The sequence below is a fragment of the Phoca vitulina genome, unplaced genomic scaffold (genome assembly GCF_004348235.1).
Source record: "Phoca vitulina isolate PV1807 unplaced genomic scaffold, GSC_HSeal_1.0 scaffold30, whole genome shotgun sequence".
NCBI lineage: Eukaryota > Metazoa > Chordata > Mammalia > Carnivora > Phocidae > Phoca > Phoca vitulina.
This window is the reverse complement of record NW_022589733.1, coordinates 23,105,686-23,125,652: the sequence shown is the minus strand read 5'-3', so window position 1 is coordinate 23,125,652 and position 19,967 is coordinate 23,105,686. Positions and strand designations below refer to the sequence as shown.

The following is a 19,967-nucleotide window of genomic DNA, read 5'->3' as shown; positions in this document are numbered from 1 at the left end:
GGCAATTGAATAGTTTGGGGATAGTTCTGTGGTATACAAATTTCTAACAAAAGAGTCTTTTATTGTCTCAAAAATTACATGTGCAAACTTCACCATAAAGCCCAAAGGGGCGACCCTTCAGGGTTGTGCATACCGGCCAAGGGCGTCCCATGGACGATGATGGCGATGCCCTTCCTGTTCTTGGCCACGCGGCCTTCTGCAGAAATATCAATGCCCAGGTGGCGAGCGATCGCCTTGCTTACGGGGTTGTTCTCTACTTCTCCAACTTCTTCTGTGGAGTGGCTGTCAATGCTCTGTAACTTGTCAGCTGCAAATTAAAAATATACGTGTGCAAGTGAGTGCATGTGGACATGCCCAGAATTCACATGGTCTGAGAGAAAAGGGAACAACTTTTCCTTTTCTTGACATTGTTTTACAATGACAAATCATCTGCGGCAAATGTTCTCCCTCCCCCATTCGGCATATAGGAGGGCCTTATTTGGCTAATAATTTGTTCACAGCTACTAGAATTGAAAATACTCAGATACTCTCTGACTGTTAACTCTATTTTGGGGGAATCGGCCCTGCTGAAAAAATAATACTAGACACTAACTGAATTTGCAACATGACAGGAGATGGCTGAATAATTGATGGTGTATTCATACTGCAGAATTAATACCCAGTAGGGCTAGAAGGCTTGAGGGTGCATTTCAGGGAGAAAAGTGAAAAGGCACTGAACAGTCTTCCCACCTCTGCGTGGAGAGAACTGGTACCAAAACATTAAAATGCTTGTTTACTTTGAAACGTTATTTTTTCCAGGCTCTCCTCGTCTTCCTCTTCATCTGGGTAGGTCTTGGACTCCATCATAGGGAGGTGTCGCTCTTCCAGGTAGGATGTGACCGAGATCCCTTGGCTCAGTGAGGTCCTCTTCGTACTGGCTGAGGTTCCCATATCTGATGAGGGCCCATCTTCCTCTTCTGCCAGAGAGCCAAGGACCAAAACACACATGGGGAAGAGTTGGGAGGGGGACAAGGGAAGATGGGGACAGAAAACGAAAGAGAGACAAAGTAGAGAATCACTGACCTGCTCACCACCACCCTGGACTAGCCAACCCCAAGAAATAAGAACAGCAGTTGGCTATTAAGAAGTTTCTCAGCCCAGAGTGTTTCTACATTTTAACACTAAAAAAAACAACAACACTAAAATTATATAGTTGCTCCAGGAAATTTAGAAAATTCAGAAGAGCAAGAATTATAAAATTTATCTGCAAAAGAGACAGAAAGACAAAGAGATGGTGACAGGGAAATTGCAGCTGCATTTCATGATTCCAGGAAGGAGAGCTCCAACTTCTCAGATTGTTCCTTTCTCATTTTTCAAAGCTGAACTTGGGATCGTAGTGTATATTCCAATTCGTAGTGTGTTTCGCCCCTGAACTTGTCATGAACATTTGTCCATGGCCTTGCTAAGCACATCTACCGTTTTGTCTGCCCAGCACCCTCCCCACTGCTACTATCATAAAATTCCAAAGGGGGCATTGGCTGTGATTGCATGAAACGACCCCCTTTACCCTGGGGGGCCAAGACACTGATCCTGGGAGGCGTGGGTCATTGACATTTGAGGCGGAGAGGTTGGAGCTCTCCTATGACTGGCCTCACTGGCCATGGCGTGGGAAACAGGGGGACAGTCTGCACATGAGAGCAGAGGGAGCAGAGGCTGGGAGAACCCCTGGGGAAAAGTAGAGTATGCACCTCCTTGGCCCCCTCTGGACCCCTGGGTCCCCATTCTCCGCCACCTTTCAATGGGCCAAATGAAACAATGAACCTATAACTGTACTGTTGTAAGGATGGGGATTAAAGCGACAGGGCCCTTCTCTGAGGTCATGATGCCCTTTGTACCTGGCAGTCCCTGCAGCTGTCTGCCCCAGGCCACCAGGGAGCAGGTTTGAGTTTCAGTGTCTGCCCTCCCACCTCCTTCCTGACCCCAGGGCTCTCTAAGACAAAACCTTGTTTCATTGATCTGTTTACCACACTTCAGCTCTGTTCTTGGAACATACATAGTGGGTGCTTGTTATAGGCTTAATTGATTCCCCTAAAATTCGTAGGTTGAAATCCTAACTCCCCAGTACCTCAGAATGTGACTATATTTGAACATAAAGCCTTTAAAGAGTTAAAATGAGGTCATATGGGTGTCCTATTCCATCCACACTCCAGTATGACTGGTGTTCTTTAAGAAGAGATTTGGACAGACACCCAGAGGGAAGACCATGTCAATACTAGGGGAAGACGCCCATCTACAAGCCAAGGAAGGACGTTCAGAAGAAAACAACCCTGCTGAAACCTTGATCTTAGACATCGGGCCTCCTGAATTGCGAGAAAAGAAACTTCTGTTGGTTAAGTCACCCAGTCTGTGGTCTTTGTGATGGTAGTTCTAGCATCTGAGCACTAATAGCGCTCAATGACGCTGACTGGGAGAATGCGGGGAGAGGTGGTCTTTTTCTCTCATCTTCTCCTTTTAGGACAAACTAGTATTCTCTGACTAGCTTCCCTGAGAGGCAAGACAAGCCCAAGGGTGGGAGTAAATGAACTCCATGCAGTTCATTCATTCAGTCTCACAGCACATATTTATTGGGTACTATGATGGGGAACGTGTGATCGCTGCCTTTATGGGGAATTCTCATTTGGGGGGCAGACAGCTATGAAGAAAACAATTACACACGTGATGACTGTTACACAGAAAAAGAGAGCAAGTAACAACAGGGAGGGCACATTTCCAGGTTGAAGGCACGGTAAGCAGGAAGGAGAAGCATGCATCATGCTACAGGTCATCCAGAAGCCTTGATGTTCAAGTGTGCACTCAAGGGAGCCCATGGGTGGAGGATGATGGGGTAAGTCAGGGGCACTGGGCCAGAAAGGGGCAAGTTACAAGAGCACAGTCCAGCTTTATGATTGGGGTTTGGCCTTGAGGACCACGGAGGGCCAACCTCTTCCTTGTGTGAACCCCCGCCCCCTAACTCTTTCAGGGTACCAATTGATACCCTGTGTGATGTGTTACTGCATCACCGGGGCACACGCAGCCATCGTGGAACATAGCGGTCACCACCACGGACTCTGGAGTCGGAGACATCTGGGCTTAAATCCTCATTCTACCCCTTCGAACTGCGGACCTGGCTCCTCAGTGCTTCTGTGCTTTAGTTTCTCATCTATATGTGTAAAGACCTCAGCACAGGGCTTGGCATCTAGCAAGTGTTCTTCTATACCTATATCAGTTGGGTTTTTTTAAAAAAAATTATTTAAATTCAATCTAATTAATATATCCCGTATTAGTCATTCAGAGGTAGAATTCAGTGATTCATCAGTTGCATACAACACCCAGTGCTCATTACTTCAAGTGCCCTCCTTAATGCCTGTCACCCATTGTGTTTAAGTCTTAACTCTCCACTAGACTCTAGTGAGAGAAGAATGTATCCCTGTCTCCGCATCCATACAGCAGGGATAACAGGCCCATTTTGTGGGGATTAGAAACAAAATGTATGAGGCACCTAGCACGGGTCTGGCATCTTGCATGCGCTCAGGGACTGGCTGGCCTCCCAGGAGGGGTACCTCCGGGCGACCAGGGCAGGGGCTGAAGCCGGGCTCTTGGCACTGAGCTCTCACCGTTTTCCTGGACCAGACTTTCCAGATACTTGGCCTTCATCTGCTCCTCTTTTGACCGCTTCATCTCCTTAAAGTACTCGTACAGCTCTGTGGGCAGCTTTTCCCCGGGAAGGCGGGGAGGCAGCAGCAAGGTGTTGTAGGGATCGTAGCCCTTCAGCGTTCGCAAGATCTGCAAGAGGAGGACGGCCACTGCTGTTGGCTGCCTGGAAGCTTCCTCCTGACAGCTCTCAGAGGGTCTGCTGACCACCTCGTAAGAACTTGACTCCTGCCTGAGGCTGGGGTGTCGACAATGGGCCTTTGGAGAGGTCTAAAAAGTCAGGCTGGGTCATGAGTCTGGGGATATAGGATCTTGATTTTTGCCCCATTTGAGCCTGGGCATTTCACATGTGGAAGAGAATTTTCCTCTTGTTTTACAAATAACATATACTGTTTTTCTTTTGTTTTGTTTTTTTGTTTGCTTGTTTTTTGTTTTTCCATTGACAAAAGTACAGAGCTCCATTATCCACTTTGAGTGACACGTTCTTGAAAAATCCTGTGGTGAGCAATGTTATACAAGGAAGGTGGTTGTCTCATAGAGGATCTAGGGAAAAACTGGTAAAATGGTATTAAATATGCGTGTGCATGAATGTGTGGGGGAGCTTTGGGGGGGTAGGGAGGGAATGTTTTAGGGTTGTCAGATGAAATACGGGATGTGCAGTTTAATCTGAATTTCAGATAAACAATGAATAATTTTTTTAGTATAAAAATGTCCATATAAAATATGTCCTATGTTTTTTATCTGAAATTCAAATTTAACTGTGTAACTTGTTTTTCTTTCTACTAAATCTGGTAACCCTAGTGTGTATGTATATTTATAAGACACAGTATAATAAAGTTCTAGAAAGCAATCGCTTCCTATACTGTCTAATTTATGTGAAAAATCTGTTTTGTTGAGTAACCTTTCTTTCTCCAGGATCACTATTTTTAGTTGTGTGAAAAGCACTGTTAAGAAGTTCCTTCTAAAATTTATATGTAAGAAAGAGCTAAGAATAGTTGAAACACCTGAAATTAATATAATCATGTATGTCAATTTTACTTGAATGTAGAAAGTGGTAAAAAAAAAAAAAAAAGAGTTGGGACGCCTGGCTGGCTCAGTGGGTTAAGTATTTGCCTTCGACTCAGGTCATGATCTCAGGGTCCTAGGATCAAGCCCTCCGTTGGGCTCCCTGCTCAGCAGGGAGTCTGCTTCTCCCTCTCTCTCTCTCTGCCCCTCCCTCTGCTTGGGCTGTCTCTCTGAAATAAATAAATAAAATCTTATAAAAAAAATGTTAAAACATTAATGAAGAAGAATAAAGAGAGAGGATTGTCCAGCTAGATATTAGGACTTTTGAAGCTGGAGTAACAGACAGCATGGGATTGATATTGGGATAGACTAACTGACCAGTGAGATGATACAGAAAAGAGAATTTAGAATAGACCCATTCATATAGGGAGCTTTGATACAGAACAGAGCTGGCATGGCAGGTCAGTGGGGAAAGGAAGGAAAATTCCAAAGACTGGGTGATGCACACACACAAAGGCCTGGCCAACTTGCTTCAACTGGGGCAATTCTGAAGAGCCAGCCCAGCTCCAGAGCTTCCTGTGGGGTCCGCTGAGGTCTCTGCTATAATCCCATCACAGTTCATCTCTTTGCCCAGGTCTACTTGCCTTATTGTTTCCTGGTGTTTCTCCTGAGAGTGTTCCCTATGAAACCTGCATGCACAACTCAGAGTCTTAGATTCTGCTTTCCATTGAACCTGGCCCACAGCAGAGGATGCGGTGCCAACATAAGCCATTGAACATTTCATGAATACCTAATGAAAAGACTCCCTTCCAGAGGGACAAATTCCCATTCTGGGAAAAACTTCTAGATGCAGAATCTAAATTGGGCAGAGAATAAACACTAGATGTAAAGAAGACAGAAGACTCAAAGGCTGAGTTCGGAGGTTCGGAGGAAGCAGAAGCTAAGCCATTCCTAAATTCCTGGCCCACAGACCACATGAGATAACAAATGTTTATTGTTTTCAGTTGCTAAGCTTGGGGGCATTTGTTTTGCAGCCACAGATAACTACTTAATATGTAATAGAAAACTAAGCATCAGACTTCATGAACAGCATAGGAGAAAACGATGGAGCAATGCATTTAAGATAGCCAAGCGCAAACGTGAGCGAAAGGTACTGTAATCCAACCAAACCTATCTTCCAGCATAACAGCCACAGATAAATAGTTACCAACATGCGTGTACTCAGGGAATAGTGCTCCCCTGAGCCCTTCCTAAGGAATGAACTACAGACCACATAGTGGTGACTGGAGAAGCTTCATCACAAGGACTGGTGTTGAACATCGAATACATGTAAGTATAGAACTAAAATTAAGTGATAGAAATTAGGTTCTGACATCCTAACATTGTAAGTTCTGACATGACAGATACTAAACAAGAAGCAAAACATGGAGGGAGTGCACCTGAGATGTTTACCTAGTAAGCATTAATTGAAGAGAATATTATTTTACATTAGAGGGTGGTGAGAAGAGAGAAAAAGAGATTAGTAGCTAATTTCATAATTGCTCACAGTAGGGAACTAAGAGGCAGTCTCTAAAAAGTAGAGTACTAAGGGTATTAGATAAAGGGGTGGTTTATACAGCTCATCCTCAAGGTAGCAGAGCAGGGTAGAGATAGTAAAAACGGACTCGGATAGATCAGTGGAACAGAACAGAGATCCCACAAATAGACCCAAATGAATATAGTCAACTGACCTTTGACAAAGGAGCAAATGCAATACAATGAGCAAAGAACAATGCCAGACGTGGACATCCAGATGCAAGACACCCAAATCTAGATGGATCTGACACCTTTCAAAAAGCTTAAAATGCATTATAGGGCTAAATGAAAAACATACAGCTACAAAACTCCTAGAGGGTGCCATAAGAGAAAATCCAGATGACCTTTGCTGTGATGATGACTTTTTATTTTATTTATTTATTTTTAAAGATTTTATTTATTTGATGGAGAGAGACACAACAAGAGAGGGAACACAAGCAGGGGGAGTGGGAGAGGGAGAAGCAGGCTTCCCGTGGAGCAGGGAGCCCAATGCGGGGCTCGATCCCAGGACCCCGGGATCATGACCTGAGCCGAAGGCAGACGCTTAACTACTGAGCCACCCAGGCGCCCTGATGATGACTTTTTAGATACACACCAGAGGCACAGTCCATGAAAATAATAATTGATAAGCTGGACTTCATTAAAATTAAAAACCTCGGCTCTGCAAAAAGCAATGTCAAGAGAATGAAAAGACAAGTTACAGAATGGGAGAAAATATTTGCAAAAGGTGCATCTGATAAACTTCTGTTATTCAAAATGTGTAAAGAACTTTTGAAACACAACAATGAGAAAACAAAGTACCTGATTAAAAAATGGGTCAAAGACCTTAACAGACACCTCACCAAAGAAGATGTACAGATGGCAAATAAGCATATGAACAGATGCTCCACATCATAGGTCATCAGGGAAATGCAAGTCAAAACAAAATATGACTACATACCTATTAGAATGGCCCAAATCCAAAACACTGACAACATCAAATGCTGATGAGAATGAGGAGCAACAGGAACTTTCACTCATTGCTGGTGGGAATGCAAAATGGTCAACCACTTTGGAAGATAGTCTGGGAGTTTCTTATAAAACTAAACATACTCTTACCACATGATCCAGCAATTGTGCTACTTGGTACTTGTCCAAAGGAGATAAAAATTTATGTCCCACAAAAGTCTGCACATGGATATTTATGGCAGCTTTTTTTTTTTTTTTTTTTAGATTTTTTATTTATTTATTTGACAGACAGAGACAGCAAGAGAGGGAACACAAGCAGGGGGAGTGGGAGAGGGAGAAGCAGGCTTCCCGCCGAGCAGGGAGCCCGATGCGGGGCTCGATCCCAGGACCCTGGGACCATGACCTGAGCCGAAGGCAGACGCTTAATGACTGAGCCACCCAGGCGCCCCGGCAGCTTTATTTATAATTGCCATAACTTAGAAACAACCAAGTTGTCCTGTGGTAGGTGAGTGGATAAATAAACTGCTATCTCCAGACAATGGAATATTATTTAGTATTAAAAAGAAATGAGCTATCAAGCCATGGAGGAAACTTAAGTGTATATTACTAAATGAAAGAAGCCAATCTGAAAAGGTATACTGTATGATTGCAATTATATGACATTCTAGAAAAGGCCACATTATGCATATAGTAAAAAGATCAGTGGTTGCCAGGGGTTGGGAAGAGGCAGGGATGAATAGGAGAACACAGAGGATTTTTAGGGCAGTGAAAATGCTCTGTATGATACTGTAATGGGTGGATGCATGTCATTATACATTTGTCCAAACCCACGGAAGGTACAACACCAAGAGTGAACTCTAATGTAAACTGTGGATTTTGGATGATTATGATGTATCAGTGTAGGTTCATTAATTGTAACAAATGTACCACGCTAGCAGGGGATGTTGATAATAGAGGAAGGTATGCATGGGTGGGGGCAGGTTATATGGGAAATCTCTGTACCTTCCCCTCAATTTTGCTGTGAACCTAAAACTGCTCTAAAAAAAGAAAGTAAAAAAAAAAAAAAGCACATGGAGGAACAATTGGAAAATACGTAGCCCAAGACAAACAGAAAAAAAAAAAGTGGCAGATTTAAGCCCTAACATAATTTTATTAAATGTAAATGGTCTAAATACACCAATTTAAAGACAGAGACTACCAGAGTGTATTTTTTTTAAAGATCCAATTACATACCGTTGACAAGAAACTCACTTCAAATATAATGACAGCTTTTCTTTACTGTCCTTTACTGTTTGATTTTTTTACTGTTCTTTACTGTTTGAATTTTAACCATGAGCATCTTATCAGTTTTTCAATTAGTTGTTCTTTACTGTTTGAATTTTAACCATGAGCATCTATCAGTTTTTCAATTAGTTGTTTAAAATGTGTAATGAGATCACAAAGAAGTAAAAATTCTGCTCAGAGCAAGGGAAGGAGGTCAGGAAAGGCTACAGAGTGATCTTCAAATTGACAAGGAAGGATTTAAGGGGAAGAAGGGACAAAGGTCGGGAGGAAGTTGTCCACACTGAGGGAAGAGCACCTGTACATGGCAGGGCCCAGCAGGGGAAGGAAAATGGAATTTGGTTTTGGCCTCTGCTCACCTTCTCTTCTAAGAGATACTGCTGGTCAAATTCTAAGGAGTAAAACTCAATGGGAAAGCTGCAGGGATTCTTCACCACCACCTCAGCCTCGTCTCCGGGTGCATATGGCAGCAGCGGCCCCAGCTCCAGAACCGAAGGACTGAATTCCAAGCGTGGCTCTAAACCTTGCCCCTGCGCCAGCAGCGTAAGCTTCTGAGCACTCTGGGCAATCTGGAACACCAGGGTTTGGCTGTAGAATTTCTGCAAGACATGAGAACACAACAAGCATCTTAACTTTGTTTTTTGTCACGTTCGATGTAAACCTGAAAACCACTGTGGGGACAAAACTGATGCTACGGAGATTAAGAGAGAAAACTTTTTATGTAAAATTGCATGAGAACAATTTCTATTACTGTATTAATACTGGGTATCCAGCATGCCAGGCACTGTACCAAGGGCTTCATCACTCGGAGAAGGCCCTTTGGATGCCACACTCATATCCTTCAGACCCCCAGTGCGCTCAGATGGGCCACTATCTGCACCTCTGGGCTCTCATTTCATGGGCCCTGCTGCCTATGGGCAAGGCAGGGCAGAAGTGCTGGGATTAACATCTTCTGGGAGCAATCCTCAACCAATGACTCAGGAACTACCACATAAATACCTCAGGTCCCTTGCTCCTGGGAAGGGGTAATTCTGAAATGTGCATTTTGTCTATTTCCTCAGTTTCCCAGTAGGATTATGTTCCAGTCTCCAAGGCAGCTGGCTCACTCGCACACCCTATTAGCAGCCTTCCTTTCTCCGACTACCTTCTACTTCTCTATCAGTGTTCCCTACACTTCCCAATTAATCTGCTTGCACTTGAATTCTTGTCTCCAAGTCTGTTTCTTGTAGAATCTGAATTAACATATTTCTATTATTTGAAGATACAGTCAAGCAGTGGGTTAGGGATGGTCAGCTGGGGCATTTAGTTTATCAGATATAATTACAGTCTGAATACCAATTGATAGGGATACCAACTATCCTAATCTGGTTTTACTGGGGAACTTATTAAAAATGTGGATTCACAGGCCCCATCCCTAGAGATTCTGACTTGATAGGGACAGGGTAAGGCTAGGAAGTCTGCATTTTTAACCACATGCTCAGGTCATTCTGATATAGTTAGGCTCATGGCTTGGGTTTGGAGGCCATGATTGGTTTCATGATTTGAAGAGCTCTGAAGTATTTTAGCTCAAGAAAGAAAATCAGATGGATAGAATGTGGATGGACATACATACACACCCAGAAAATATTGTTGGAGACAGTAAGAGAATGAATTATTGGCTAAAAGGGTTTTTCTTTCTTTTTTTTTTTTTTTAAAGATTTTATTTATTTATTTATTTTGACAGAGAGACAGCAAGAGAGGGAACACAAGCAGGGGGAGTGGGAGAGGGAGAAGCAGGCTCCCCGCTGAGCAGGGAGCTGGACACGGGGCTTGATCCCAGGACCCTGGGATCATGACCTGAGCCGAAGGCAGACACTTAACGACTGAGCCACCTAGGTGCCCCTAAAAGGGTTTTCTATATGGCTATGGACTTAGCACCTTTTGATCCAAACTTCTATCTTTTAATTGCTTTTTATGGAAATATTTCTAAGACATTTTATTCATTTCCTTGTTTTCTAACAGAGTATTCTGAACATCTATTATAACCTCAGTGATTTCTCCTATGCTGCTGATGCTGAAGGAGATAGAGATGTGGACTGTGTGGGTTGCAAGGCTAACCAATTCCTTATATATCACCAATAAATTGCTCTCCCAGTTGGTGGAAACATTTTATTAACTCTGACCAGTTCCAACTCAACATTTACGGAACCACCTGAACAAATCTTTTTTTTTTTTTTTTTTTTTTTACTTATTTACTGATATGTCCTTCATTTAGTCAAGTATCAAAAATCTTGGCAACCCTGACGATAAACCCCCTAAACAGTCTTAAGACTCTAAGAATGACAAACATATTAATTCTCTTTTCTTTTCAAAGAAAGGGTTGGGGAGATTTTGATAATGAAAGAAACAGGGGCTTTATTTTAGACTCAGATATGAAGTCATTCGCTTTTCTTCTTTCTCACTGTAGACTCTTCAGCATTCTTCAGAGCATTTCCATTACCAGGAAAATGGGCATTAACTGTAAGTATTCTATAAAACCCACATTGATTTTTTTCTTTTAAAAGAATAAAGGAGAGAAAGCCATCTCCCTAATGCCTTAGGCTTGGAGCACAAGTCTTACAGTGTAACCTCTTGAGATCCTCTCTGGCTGTATGTAGGATTTTATTTTTACTGTGTTCTTTGCTAGGAGTAGCTTTGTGCTAATGGCATTCAAAAAGAAACGTCTGTGAGGCCCAGGGAGTACATCTACCAGGAAGTACTTATTATTATCCCAACTACTGATGACAACAGTAAATAGTTATTGAGATACTTACTACATAGAGAACAGTGTGCTGTGCATTTTATTCACATTAATTCATTTAATCTTCAAAATAACCCTAGGAAATAGGTATGGCCGGTTGATACTGTCTTAGCTGAAACCCTAAGAGCCAGATGCTTTCAAATTCAGATTTTTAAAAAGGTAAATGTAGTGCACAGACCCTCTGTTACATAATATCCTCAGCGGGGGCTGGGGCAGGTCCCCTAAAACCAAACACTAATATTTCCGCAGTTGCAATGTTTGACTCTGCAAACTAAGTGGAATAAATAAAGGTTAAGTAGTCTCCTGTCAGTTCAGGTGAGGTTTTTCCACCAAATGAACTTGGGTCTGAAACTTATGAAAATTCCCCCCACCCCCCGGTTTCTGTGGAGCTTATTGGATTTTAGAATTGCATTAGGGGATTTTTGACATGTGATATTTTTCATTTTATCTATGAGCAGACTGAGGCTTAGAGGCTAAGTAATTTACTCAAAGCCATGCAGCCTCCAAGTACAGAAGCAGAAGGCCTCTCACCCAGGTCTGCCGATAAAAGTCAATGTGCTAGATAGATCTGATTCTGGAGCTGGTGCTCTTAACTACCAGGTCACACAGCTCCTACATGAAACAAGCAGTTGATGTCCTTATCACAATAGCGAGGCCAAGGTCACTCAGAAATTCCCTGGACACCTGCCTCATCAAGTATGGCCTTTGAGGAAAGCTCAAAGAGACCCAGAGAGTCTGAATGGAGCCACATTTCTTTAAAGCTTACCTCTTCTTTAGGCATGAATTTCACTTGCATGTTGGACCTCTCCCCAGGACCCAGGACCCCAGACATGGGCTGGATCTCAAAGATGCGTGTCTTTGGCTTTAATTCAGCATGTAGTTTCCGTCTTAAGTATTTCGGCATGTGTTTCTCCAGCTGTTTAATAGACATTAGACAATGAGATAATCTACTATGGAAAACGGATTTATTCCATCCTCCACTCACTCAGCCTACATTTACTGAGTCCCTCCCAGGTGCCAGGGAATGTGTAGATACCAGGGCTATAGAGATGAGTAAGAGATTCACCAGACAGTGTGGCCTGGTAAGTCCATGAATGCGGGGCTAAGGGCCTAGATTATATTTCAGAAGCAATGGTTGTCACTGCAGGTCTTGAGCAGAAGACTGAAATAATGAAAAAGCAAAGGCTTAGAATGACAAATCTGGCTGAAATGGAGTTGGAAGAAGGGGACCAATGGGCCACAACTCGTTTACCTTGTTAACTGGCTTATGGCTGTGGACGAACCATTCACAAGGGACTTGGAGAGGATTAGAAAACTGAACAGTTTCCATGAGGCACTGTCCACACTGAATTGTGGCAAACTCCACTTTTCCACAAGACAGTGTCATAGTGGGAATGGTCACCTTGGCTTGGAGACAGATGTGTATTGTTGGCCCTCCAACCACCTAGAACAGGCATAAAGTTGCTGTTACCACGTGGCATGGGGTTAGGGGAAGACTCATGGCTCTGAAATGGTAACTGGATCATTTCAGGGGTAACTGGCGAACAGAGCTGGTAGTTGGGGATGATCAGCTGGGCCCAGCATTGCATCTTACCTTGATGGGCAAAATGACCTCTTTGTTTCCAACAGGAAGACTGGCCCCTTGTGGGTCAAATTTCACTTCAAATGTTTCCGTTTCACAGTAAGGCAGATTCTTTACACGATCTAACTCCGTACTGAAGCCTGGACCAACATAAACAAAATTTCTTTGTGGGAAAGAGAAATGGCAAACAAGAGCTGCTGTAGGTAGAGCCCTTCTGGGGCAGGATGACCATTCCAAGTCTCAATTAATGGCCCAAGAATTCTTTCAGCTGATCCCAGAGGAAGAACGAATACAACTCCAGAAAAACAGTACAGCTGGGCACCTTGTTAGAAACGACAAGGGCAAGAGGAAAGGGTCTCCCTAGCCTGGTTACCTGTGTCATGGAGGATGCGCTTTTCTGCGTGGAAGGACACTGGGAAGTGACTGGTGTTGGTGATCTTGATGATGTGTGTTCGGACGTCACCAAGGATGATGTAGCCAAAGTCCAGGATATACTCTGGCAGCTGGACTCTGAAACAGTTAACAAGCTCTCCTTACCAGTCACTTTTCCAAAAGAGTGATTGTGTTGTTCTCTTCTGTCCCCTGTCATAATTCTGTCCTTGAGAGAGGAGAAGAACCACCCTCTGGAGAGGAGACTAGGAACAGGAAACTCCCCCACGCCCAGGAGTCCACACTGCTGTTTCAGTCACTATCTAAAGACACATGCAGCATGGGCCCTAATGAACCTGAAACCCAGGTTCTCCATTAGGCAAAGCCAGAAGTTTCTGATTTTCAGAGGCAGAGACCTTCTGGTTGGCTGGATGCTAGAGGATGGCAGGTGCAGGAGGCGAGTAGATTTCATGTCTAGATGATCAACCACTAATTAATTCAGGCCGCGCTCTGATGGGCAACACCGTTTTCTCTGCTGCCCTCTGAAACAAGCCCGAAACAGAAGGACACTCACTTGGCTAGTTTTCGACGACTCCGATAGCTAAAGTCATCTGTGGAATCGGGGATAATTGTTTTCTGATGTTCTATGGCATAGCCTTGGACTATAAGTCGCTCTACTTCCATCTGGAGCTGAGGACTTAACTGGAGTAAGGGAGTAAGGGAGAACAGCAAGTGAGCAATTTCTTGTAGAACATGCATTCTCAGTGGGGGTAAATCACCTCTAGGCAGGACAGAATTGCTTCATGGAAGGGGTAATGAAAAAAAATTGTAGATAGTACATTGATTCGTGGCCTTCCAAAGGGCACAGTACATAAACAGATATACAGTATATTTGTGGTATTAAAGTTTTCATGGGGGTGGTGGGTTGGGTAAAGAAACTGGCATATCCACATCATGGAATACTACTCAACAATGAAAAAGAAAGAACTATTGATATTGTTGGATCTCAAGGGCATTACACTCAATGAAAAAGGTTACATACTGTATGATTCTGTTTACATAATATTCCTGAAATAATGGAAGTATAGAGACGGAGAACTATAGTGGTTGCCAAGGGTAAGGGATGGAAGATTGGCGTGGCTATGAAGAAGTAGCTTATAAGGCCAAATACAAATGAAAAATAAGAGGGTGAATTCTCCTTGTTGAAAATAAGAGGAGAGACTTAGAGACTTCTCCCCGCTCCCTTTTCTTAGAACAATTACTTTAGAAAACTTATGAGTCCTTTCTCTGTTTTTCTGAAATGCATATAAATTTTTTTAAAGCCTACATAAGCCTCTGGTCAGATTTATGACCCAGGAGTATCTTCCTCAAGACCCCAGAAACCTTCTCTTCGAAATGTGATCATCAAGCAAGACAGAGGCTCCATCTGCCAGTTTCTGTGACAGGTAGGAGCTTGACTTCAGAGGGCTCTAGCCTACACGAGAGGCTCCCCTCTGGATAAAGCCAATTATCCAGTACAGCTGGTCACCCCGATTACCGCATGAATTCAGGATGAATTATGTGTGACGGATGGTGAGGACTAGTTACAGTTAGTTATGGTTCTTACTTAAGGACTAGTTAGTGTTTATTTCGAGAACATGTATGTAATGGGTCGTATGTTTGGTTATATAAAAGGATGAGATTTCTTTCTGTCTTTGCAATCTCTTAGTGAACTGCCTGTAATGTGGATCACATTCTGGTTTAATGCTTATTCAACAATAAAATTGTTTTCTTTCTCTTCTCCCTCTGTGGAGAGATTTTCTGGGTTGGAAGGAAATTTTGCTTTTAATTCTATTTCCTCAAGCACAAGGGATCTTTGTGGTGGTGGAACAGTTCTGTACCTTAATTGTGGTGGGGGTTATACAAACCTACACGTACAAAAAAATTACATGGAACCACACACACAAATGAGCGCATATAAAATTGAAATCTGAGTAAGTTCTGTGGCTTATACCAACGACAATTTCCTGGTTTTGATATTGTTGTACCATGTCTTACAAGTTATGTAAGATGTTACCATTGGGGAAAACAATTTTTCTTTTGGCCACATCCTGTGAATCTATAATTATTTCAAAATAAAAAGTTAAAAAATTTTAACATCAAACTATTCAAAAAGATTATTTTTTTATATATGATAAGAATATTTCATGGGGTGTTAGGAAAAAAATGTCTTGGGAGGTGACAGTGAAAAAAGGCTGAGAAATATTGTTCCTGAAGACTCAAACCTTAAGTCCGGGGCCAAGTGGGGAAGGTTAATGTGTGGGATGGCCTGTAAGGAGACCACGGGAAGTGATGGGTTAGTGGGGGAGCAGCATGCCTCACCAACAGGTGTATCCAGTCATCCCGGCGTAAGCAAAGCCCACCCTACGCTTGCTCCCGAGCCAGGAGAGGTTGTCTGCCTCCTTGTGCCCGAGGACGAGCTCGCTCTGCCTGTGCCTTCAGCACGTTCTCAGAAGCCTCACCCCAGTCTGGAGTGGCCACCAGAGACAGCTGTGCTAAGGCTCCCCTGAGGAGCCAGCTGGGAACATGGTGAGCAGAGTGGAGACACACTGCTGCCCCGTATGGACAGCTGGGGGCCCAAGGGGAGAGGACAGAGGCTAAGAACATGGTCTTAGGAGTTGGACAGGCCTGGATTCAGATCCTAACTCTGCTGCCTGCCTGGGGACCTGCACTTCACTTCCACAAATCCTGTCACACTGTGAAATTAAGACAAGAGTGGCACCGTACGGCTCCCCCCATTGTGGGAGGGGTTATGAAATAATAATGCAGGTCTGTAGCATGACACAGGCCTGGGCAACAGTTCAATAAATGGTAGCTCATGTTATTAATTATGATCATCCTTGGAGCTAAGGTGCACTTTCAGCTTCTGCAAAACAAGTCATTGCTGGTGGCCTTTGGGGCTCCCAGTCTCCCAAGTGACATTGCTCTTCATCAGCCTAAGGGGTCTCTAGCTACATAAGTAATTCTTCCTTGGGACCATATTCTCATGCACATTTGCATTTTAAAAGATGAGCACAGGGAGAAAGCAGGCTTCATGGTCAGGAATGGACTGTTAAGAGAAAAATTTCAGGGAGTGGTGAGGGAGAACATTTTGGGATTTTGTTTTTACTTCCCACCACAAGGGCAGCCTTTATTTACAAGCTGGGTCACTCTGTCCCTCGAAAGACCAACTCTTGGCTTGGTTCCCACCTCGGAGGCACCACACTGAACCTCTTCTGCTGCCCCGCCCCGACTTAGCTGGTGGAGACCAGAGGGCTCTACTCTGAATTGACCCTTTCCCCTGCTTACTCAGTATACTTCCCAGGGAATCTCACCATTTCCTGTGATCACAATGACCATCTGGTGACTCAAAGCACTTTCTCCAGCCTATCTCTCTCCTCAGGTCCATAGCATCGGGTCCAGCTCCCTGTTGGAGCCTCACTTGGATGATGCTCAGAAATCTCATGTACAATAACGAACCATCAGAACTCATTTCCCTTTCTCCCCTCCCCCTAAACATGCTTCTCCTCCTGAGTTTCCCATCTCAGCGCCCCCTCCTTATTTTGTCACCCAAGCAAGACAATAGGGGGGTCACCTCTGCCTCACCCCCACAACCAACCATTCCCTCATCACTGACCAATCCACCTCCAGAGTATTTCTTGAACCTACCTGATTCTCCCCACCTCCTGTGTCATCACCCTTGTTTACACGACCATCACCTCTCTTCTAGAGTTAGTTACCCCACCAACTTTTAAAAAACTGAGCACATCTCAGCACATCTACTCTCATCCCCCACAAGCCCCTGAGAGCTTCTCAGAGCTCCACAAGGCAGCTCCACAAGGCAGCCACAGAGATTTTTTTAAAAATGTAAATCTGATTTTACCCAAGGCTCCACTTGAAACACTTCAGTGACTTGCTGTTGCCCTCAGAATAAAGCTTGAAACCCTTACTAGGTTCCCTAGGGGGCCCCTTACCTCTCCCCCTTCTTTGCTCTAGCTACATCTTTTTCTCCTTTCTGTTCCTTGAGATACCATGTCCTTCTTGCCCCTGGGCCTTTGCACCTACTGTTCTTCTGCCACATTCATTCTGTGCAGGGTGAAGCTAATCTTACCTCAGAAGATTCATCCTCAGGCATTTCCTCAGTTGTCTCTAAGTCAATGAGTGTTTCATATTTGTTGTGTTCTTTTTCTAGGTTTTTTCTGGCTTGATTCAAAAAGGTTTCATACTTTTCATTGCCTGTGGGATTAGAAGGAGAAAGAAATCAGGATGATTAGAAATATATGAATTATGCCTAAAACACAGACTGTCAGCTCAGGGTCCATAGACTGAGAAAGGAAGTGAACTTTTTGGTGCTTTACCTGCCATGTTTTCTCCGCCTCAGAGGGTGACGGAGTTTTTGAGTGAGTTCAGTTTGTATCAGAGACCCGAAGGAGTTTAATGAGATTATGCTGTAGTCAGCTCCCAGCTGGTTCTCAAGGACTTGATGGTAGTAACATCCTACATTACTCATAAGGTGATCAAGCAGATCCCAGCTTCCTTGGTGCTTTCCTGGGTCTAGCACTGAACGCCGCATGAACTGGGAGCCCCCTCCACGCTGGACACACTCTGATGGCTGGTCATCCTTTAATTCACTTTGTATGTTTATTAAATCTCAGTAAACAAAAGGCCTATACGTGCAGCTATGACTGTGACTAAACAGGCTTCAATCCCCGGAATCAGGGATGTAGGCGATCAGTGGAGAGGTCTCAGACACCAAGGTCACCAGTAAGCCAGTGCACATTCAAATGCTTGAGGGACGAGGCGGGCAGAGAAATTAAAGTGCCTACTCTGGAATAACAGGAAGCACTGGACTGGAAATGAACTGGAGCACACGAGACCCGACTAGAAGTATTCAGAACTGATAGTATTCAGATGTACATTCTCTGAAAGCCCTCTGCTGGCCAAATGTGGCTACTGCCTTAAAGAGGCCCGCTGGGCACTGGGTTTTCAACCAAGTGGCAAAGGCTTTCCTTTCCCTCCTGACACTTTTGTATGGAGCTGGACTAACCTCTGGCTGGCTGGAACTCTAGATGCTAGAGTGTAACATGGTCTTAAATGTACTAATATTTGTGTTTGTATTTTCAGGGAGCAGACAGTCAGGATGTCATGGATGATCATCAACAGGCAAGCCAGTGATTTTGGGGCACGGTGAGGGGGGAAAGGCTGAGTAGGAGGGCTTAGTCTGAAGCTGTCTGTGGAACGAAGATTTCAAAGAGCCTGAATGAGTCACAAAGAAGCATGAGAACTTTGTCTTAACCCTTCATCTGGCACCCCATATCAGGAAGAAGGAGCCAGACGGTGCATGGCTAAGACAGCTGCTCAGCTGAGCTTTGGGATTTGCCAAGATGGAAGTCTTTGGGCCCAGAGGGATGGCTCCGGGGGCTAGATGTTACCAGAGAAACCTCAGTTAAGCATGTGGGCAGACAACTAATCAAAGTCTAAATTAGCCTCTGAACTGTGTAATGCCAACACACGGAAGGGGTCCGAACCTTGGTTGCCTTTATGTACAGTTTTTATTTTAGGATTTCTACTCGTTGGAGTAAAATCAGCCTTCACCTCTCAATGGCCATCTGTAAATGTGCCACAATAAAGGACAATTCAGGGAGAGACTGTAGCTGGAAGGAACGTGTGCTGGAGGAAAAGGCCTTTCAAAGTGCAACTTCCTGATCCCTCTATACGCAATTCACTGATGGCAAAATTGGTCAGGGGTCTTAATTTTGGGACCGCCATGGACCATATCCTGTCTCATTAAACTCAGGTCACCAGGTCAATTTCGATTCGATTTTTTTTTTTTTTTTTGCATGGAGGAATTACACAGAAGGAAACCAGTGAGGACTGCCAAGCAACCTTCAAATAAACAAAGCAGAATGCATTTTTCATTCCCCAGTGGGGAAATACTATAGTGGGTAGTAATACCGTGGAGTTTCCTGGGGAGATCGAGGCAGATTCGGGGAAAGATACCCTCTCCACGCAGAGTGATATTTTCTGGGTCCAGGTGGGCAATCTGTATCTGGAAACTCCTCTGAAAGACCTCAGGTACTCCAGGTAAGTAGTACACCTTCAACACCTGCTCTTGATGTGAACTGATAAAACCCTACGTAGCAGAAAGACCAAAGAGAACGTTAATATTTACAATGGACCCTGCTTCTGGAGACTTAATGGATAGGACAGTCCCACAGGCCTATTGTGTTGGTTATTCTCCGTTTATTCATATGAAGCTATGCTAAAATGACAACTAAGCAATAGAGCAGTAGGTAGTATATGTGAACGGTTATTTCATAAAAGAGGAAAGATGAATGGCAAATAAATGCAGTAAAAGATGCTCATCCACATAAACAACCAGGGAAATGAAACTAGGATTGTGATGAATTTTTTTTAAACCACATATTGCCAAAAAGGACCACATTTTGGTGAGAATATGTATCAAAAGAAACTTATATACGTCTGGTGGGAATGCCAATGGGGAAAAAAAACCACAGTGAAAAATGTTTTAGCGCCATCTTATCAAAATTGAACATATGCAAAGCCCACGACCCAGAAATTTCACTCCTAGGAAAATTCCCCAAGACAATGCTTCCATCTGCAGACCAGGAGACAGGTATGAGAATATTTGTAGAGGATTGTTTCCAACAGCAACATTTTAGGAGGGAAAAATCCCAAATGTGCTTTGGCAGGAAAAAGGAAAACTGCTTTCAATAGTTA

The 19,967-nt window shown here is 43.7% G+C and overlaps 1 protein-coding gene across 1 annotated transcript in view; it reads right to left on the bottom strand.

The window, feature by feature from the left end:
• The window catches only part of HYDIN (HYDIN axonemal central pair apparatus protein), a 340,806-nt gene that overhangs the window by 104,389 nt on the left and 216,450 nt on the right, over positions 1–19,967 (bottom strand). The window contains exons 29-39 of the mRNA XM_032424356.1: positions 19,182–19,359; positions 17,338–17,462; positions 13,783–13,910; positions 13,213–13,349; positions 12,852–12,979; positions 12,510–12,701; positions 12,024–12,173; positions 8,838–9,077; positions 3,633–3,801; positions 777–956; positions 134–307 (exon numbers count right to left, since the gene is read on the bottom strand). Of these exons, the coding sequence (XP_032280247.1) occupies positions 134–307; positions 777–956; positions 3,633–3,801; positions 8,838–9,077; positions 12,024–12,173; positions 12,510–12,701; positions 12,852–12,979; positions 13,213–13,349; positions 13,783–13,910; positions 17,338–17,462; positions 19,182–19,359 (1,801 nt within the window). The remainder of the gene's footprint in view (positions 1–133; positions 308–776; positions 957–3,632; positions 3,802–8,837; positions 9,078–12,023; positions 12,174–12,509; positions 12,702–12,851; positions 12,980–13,212; positions 13,350–13,782; positions 13,911–17,337; positions 17,463–19,181; positions 19,360–19,967) is intronic.